The sequence below is a fragment of the Haliotis asinina genome, unplaced genomic scaffold, assembly GCF_037392515.1.
Source record: "Haliotis asinina isolate JCU_RB_2024 unplaced genomic scaffold, JCU_Hal_asi_v2 scaffold_94, whole genome shotgun sequence".
In the NCBI taxonomy this organism is placed as follows: Eukaryota; Metazoa; Mollusca; class Gastropoda; order Lepetellida; family Haliotidae; genus Haliotis; species Haliotis asinina.
The window spans coordinates 22,335-27,790 of NW_027133958.1; the positions used below are offsets into that span (position 1 = coordinate 22,335).

At 35.3% G+C, this 5,456-nt stretch overlaps 2 protein-coding genes across 2 annotated transcripts; both read right to left on the reverse strand.

Moving 5' to 3' along the window:
• Positions 1-335: 335 nt before the first annotated feature.
• LOC137270827 (ATP synthase subunit beta-like) lies at positions 336-1,580 on the reverse strand. Its single transcript, XM_067803953.1, has one exon. The coding sequence runs from the start codon at positions 1,578-1,580 to the stop codon at positions 336-338; it is 1,245 nt and encodes a 414-aa protein (XP_067660054.1).
• Positions 1,581-1,765: 185 nt separating this feature from the next.
• On the reverse strand, positions 1,766-5,100 carry LOC137270829 (ATP synthase subunit alpha-like). Its single transcript, XM_067803954.1, is given in 3 exon segments — positions 1,766-2,259; positions 2,552-3,631; positions 5,061-5,100. Coding segments are annotated over 3 exon segments (1,614 nt in total).
• Positions 5,101-5,456: the final 356 nt, after the last annotated feature.

Here is a 5,456-nt window from a genome sequence, read left to right on the forward strand (position 1 = left end):
TCAATCAAATCTTTAAGCTTTTCTTTTTGAGATTTGAAGTAGTCTCCTCTAATAACAAATAATCTTTGCTTAGTTAGTTTGATTTCCTCAACTTTATTATCATAGTCGAGTTTAGCTTTATCATAAAGTTCAGAAACTACCGTTAGGTTTAGTTTCTCTTTATCAAGTACAATTTCATCTGTTTTTTGCTTCTTTGATCGCTACTGAATAGTGTGAATCAATATCAAGCTTTCTTAAATTACCAGGCATTTATCCCCTTTTCCTATTTGCTTAAATTATAACTTATTACCTAAAAAAAGAGAAAAAAACACCATTTTTATGGTGTTTTGAATTAGTTATTCTTCTTCGTTTTCGGCTTTCTTTTGATCTTTTTCGTATGCAGCGATAACTTCATCTAAGCCACCTTTGTATAGGAAGTATCTTTCTGGAATGTGGTTAACTTCTCCATCAAGAATTCTTTCGAATGATTTAACTGTTTCTGCAAGAGGAACTGTTTTACCAGCTGAACCTGAGAATTTTTCAGCTACAAAGAATGGTTGTGAAAGGAAGTTTCTAAGACGTCCAGCCACATTAACAACGAATTTATCTTCGTCTGTAAGACCATCAAGACCAAGAATCATAATGATATCTTGCAGTTGGTTGTTCTTTTCAAGGATTTCAAGAACTTTAGTTGCAGATTCATAGTGAGCATCTGTGATGTAACCTCTGTTAAGGAGTGATGAAGATGATTCTAGAGGGTTAACCGCAGGGTAAATACCAGCAGCGGCAATATCTCTATCTAGAATGATCGTTGAATCAAAGTGCGCAAATGAAGCAACAGCTGAAGGGTCTGTTAAGTCATCGGCAGGGATATAAACAGCTTGAACTGATGTGATAGCCCCATCTTCATTAGTACCAACACGTTCTTGGAATGCACCCATCTCTGATGATAGAGTTGGTTGGTATCCAACGGCTGAAGGCAATTTACCTAGAAGTGAAGAAAGTTCTGAACCAGCTTGAACTAGACGGAAGATGTTATCTACGAATAGTAGAATATCTTTCTTCTTAGTTTGTCTCATGTGTTCGGCAATACGAACACCTGAATAAGCAGCTCTAAAACGAGCCCCTGGCACTTCGTTCATTTGAGCAAAGACAAATGCTGTCTTGTCAATGAAACCAAGTTCTTTGGCTTCATTTAGAAGTTCATGTCCTTCACGAGTTCTTTCACCAATACCAGTGAAGACTGAAAGTCCATCATGGTTTTTGATGAATGTATTGATTAGTTCTTGAACAACAACTGTTTTACCAACTCCAGCTCCACCAAGAAGCCCTACTTTTCCTCCACGAGGAATAGGTAGAAGGAAGTCAATAACTTTGATACCAGTTTCTAGAACTTCAGTTTTGTTAGAGATTTCATATTTCTCTTTATCGTTTGAAGTTACTTCCATGATTTCAGCTCTTTGAGTGAATTTTGTTGGAAGTGGTGAATCATAAGGATCACCCAGAACTGAAATAACACGCCCAAGAACTTTATCACCAACAGGAATCATAATTCCTTTGTTATCTGATTTAGCAGCATTACCAATACCAATACCATCCATCTTAGTAAGACAGAAAGCTCTAACTGTTGTATCGTTTACAAGTTGAGCAACCTCGAATTGTTCTTCGTTTTTGTAATCAGATGTAACTCTAACAACTGCTCCAATTTTAGGAAGTTTGTTTTTAAGGAATTTAATACCAATAACTTGAGAGTTGACTTCAACAACTTTACCTGTTAATATAGCCATTATTTACCTCCCTTTCTTCCTAAGAATTTTCTTTGTTTTTTAGCTGGTTTAGCAGCTTGTGCTTTAACAGCAACTGGTTTGATCCCTACAGGTTTAACACCTACAGGTTTTACTTCAGTTGGTTTAGCTTCTACTTTAACTTCTGTTGCAGTAGCTGGTTTTGCTTCTACTTTAACTTCAGGAGTTTCTTTAGGTGCTTCAGCTTTATCATTTTCTTCTTTGATTTGCTTAGCAGCTACTTCTTCAACTGAAGGTTTTTTGTCTTCAGATTTTACTTTAACTTCTTCTTCAATAGCTACTTCTTCTTTTAGCTCTTCAGCTAGAAGTGATTCTTTAGCTACTTTAGTTAGAGGTTTGGGTCCTGTGTTTTTAGAAGGACGTTTTGCATCAATATCAGCAAATCCTTCAATGTTTTTCTGGATAGCTCTGTATACACGAGAGTCATCTCTAACTTTTCCGAATGTATCAACGAATTCAACTCTTTCTTTAAGTTCTGGGAATGATTGAATTAGGTGGTACTTAACAATAGGAAGAACAATTTGTTCAACAATCATGTCAACTTTGTCAAAGTCAAGTTTTGGTTTTCTTAGAATTGAAGTTAGTTTTTTTACCAACAACATCTCTTGCGATAAATGCATTAATGATGTTTTTAAGTTCAATAATTTCTTTATCGTTTTCGTAGAATCCAAGGTAACCTTTTTTGAATAAGATTAGCATTAGAATTCCAGCTTCATATTTAATAACTTCAAGATCTCCTTGTAGGAATAGAGCATTAAGTGCTTTACCTCTAGCAATTAGTTCTTTATTTTCATCTGCAGCTTGTGGTGAAAGCTTAGCAATTTTCATAATTTCATTAAATTGAGAAACAACTAGTTTAAGACCACCAGCATATTTTCTCATTGATGGAAGTTGTGCTGTAGAACCAACACGAGAAACAGAGTAAGCAACATCGATAGCAGGTCTTAGACCAGCATTGAACATTGTTTTAGATGTGAAGATTTGTCCATCGGTAATTGAAATAACGTTAGTTGGGATATATGAAGTGATATCTCCAGCTTCTGTTTGGATAATAGGAATAGCTGTAATTGATCCTCCACCAAAGTCTTTGGCAAATGATCCAGCTCTTTCTAGTAGTTTAGAGTGTAAGTAGAATACATCTCCTGGGTAAGCTTCCCTAGCAGGAGCTGTTTGTAGTAGTAGTGAGATTTCACGGTAAGCATCGGCGTGTTTTGAAAGATCATCGTAAACAATAAGAACATCATCTCCGTATTTTTCTTGGAAGTATTCAGCAATTGTAACCCCTGTATATGGAGCTAAGTATTTTCTTGTGGCAGTATCATCAGCTGGAGCAGAAACAATAACTGTTCTGTCCATCATTCCACCTTTTTCAATCTTGTTATAAATATCAAGAATTGTTGATTTCTTTTGTCCGATTGCTACATATACTGTCTTAACATTTGTATCTTTTTGAGCAAGAATCATGTTAAGAGCCATTGATGTTTTACCTGTTTTTCTATCTCCAAGAACCAGTTCACGTTGACCCATTCCGATTGGAATAGCTCAGTCAACTGTTGTTAGTCCCGAAATAAGAGGTCTATTAACATAGTCTCTAGCATAGATAGGACGTCCCATTCTAAAGATAGGGCGCCTCTTAGCTTTTGGTCCTACTTTGAAATCTTTACCGTATACTACATCTCCATAAACGTTAACAATAGATCCAAGCATTTTATCTGAAGGCACTACTGAAAACTCTTCAGTTTCCATGGTAGCAATTCCTCCAGTAATAACTTGAAGTCCGATAGTTTCTTCTAATAGGGCTACTGAAGCTTTTTTGCCTTGAGCTTTAACAACAATACCCTTAGCACCTGATTTGAAAGATACAACTTGATTTAGAACAAATGGGTAATTACCCTCTAATTCAACGATGTAATCTTTCTTGGCACTGATTTTTACATTTCCTTTTTTCATCTGTTTCTCCTTTAGACCTTAAGCACCGTGGTCAATGCGGCGTGTCCTGGCAGGAATAATCCTGCGGCTAATATGTAGACACCTACTACAACAATCGCAAGTAATGCAACTCTTATAATTATTAATTTAGCGGATCATGTTTGTCCATCAACAACCATTCTCTTTGTAAATGATAGGAACATTAGTAGTCCACCCATTAGAGCCATAATAGCTCCGGCTCCTACAACTAATCCCATAGCAACTTTACCACCTGAAGTTTTAAGTACTTCAAGTGTTTTTTGAAGCACCTGTATCTGGAAGTAATACCTTGACTGTATCAACAGTAATCATTTTCTCCATTAGTATTGGTGTTTCTTTTGAGTCGATAGATAAATCATCGACAAACTTCTTGTATATTAAACATTTTTAACTTAGGTCCTAGTTGAGCAATACCCGCTCCGGATTCAACTAGCTCCATGAAGTCTTTATATCTTGCAAATATTTCATCAGAAGGCTTAACATTATTAACTTCTTTGAGGAAGTTAGCTACTTCTCCAATATTATTTTGAATAATCATTTTGGCCAATGTAGTTGAAGTAGCTTCGTTACCAACAGTTCAGTGGTAAGTTTCAGTTTTTGCTGTGTCCGAAATATCTTTAGCAGCTTTTGAAATTAGTGCTGCAAGAGGTTTAGTTACATCAATTGTAGTTCCATCAGCAGCTTTTTCTTGCTTACTTAATAGATAGTCAATAGTCCCTTCTTTTTGAAGATCTGATTGAGGAACCTTTTCTATTGTATTAATAACTTTTCTTAGGATTTGAACTTTTTCAAGAATGTTAGTTCCATCTTTAACTGTGTAACTTGTAGAAGTTCATAATTTTTCAGGCTCGTTTTCAAAGAACTTAACAAAATTCTCTTCAAGTTCATTTGGTCACGATTTATACATTCCTGTATTGTAGATAAATGTATAAAGAGTTTTAATAAGATCTTGTCCTGTTGTTACAGGCGAAGTCTTGATTTGACCACCAGAAAGGTCTGAATATCCAATTTTATATTCACCAGGTTGGAGTTGGTAGTTTTTCATCTCTTGTGATGAAAGAACTTTAAACGTATATCCATCAGCAGTAACTTTCGCTACTAACTCTCCTCTGGTTACAGCATCTGGAGTTAATACATCAACTTTGTCAATGTTTCCTCCTAAGAATGCGGCAATTCTTTCACCCTCAATATTTGACATTTTTGATTTAAATTTGTCAAATTCTTCTTTGAAGAGTTGAGGAATTAGTTTTTGGATATCTTGAACTACAAATTGAGATACTGTGATAGTTCCCGTTGTATCAGTCTTACCTTTTTCTTCAGGTTTGACTTGCAGCAACTCATCACCCATTTTTTTATCAAGGACATATTCTTTAATATTGAACGTGTCTTTTTCAACACCTTTGGCATATATTGCTTTACCATCAGTTTTATCGTTGTTATATGCATCTATGTCAGCTTTTAATACATCTGGTGTTAACTGAAGAATTTTAGCTGCAGCGTCTATTTTTTGAGAAATAGTCGGTGCGTATTTAGCATCAAGACTTCCAAACTGTTGTTGTTTCTTAAGACTTTGTAGAATATTCTTAGCAAAGTCATCATCAGTTTTAGGTTCATAAATATCTTTATCAGTTGGCTTACTATGATAGATTTGGGGAAGAGCAGAGTCTTCGATATCAATCAAATCATTATGATATTTATTTAGCA

Excerpts from the sequence above, each read along its gene's own strand:
- LOC137270827 (XM_067803953.1), bottom strand. The coding sequence starts at position 1,580 with ATGGATGGTATTGGTATTGGTAATGCTGCTAAATCAGATAACAAAGGA.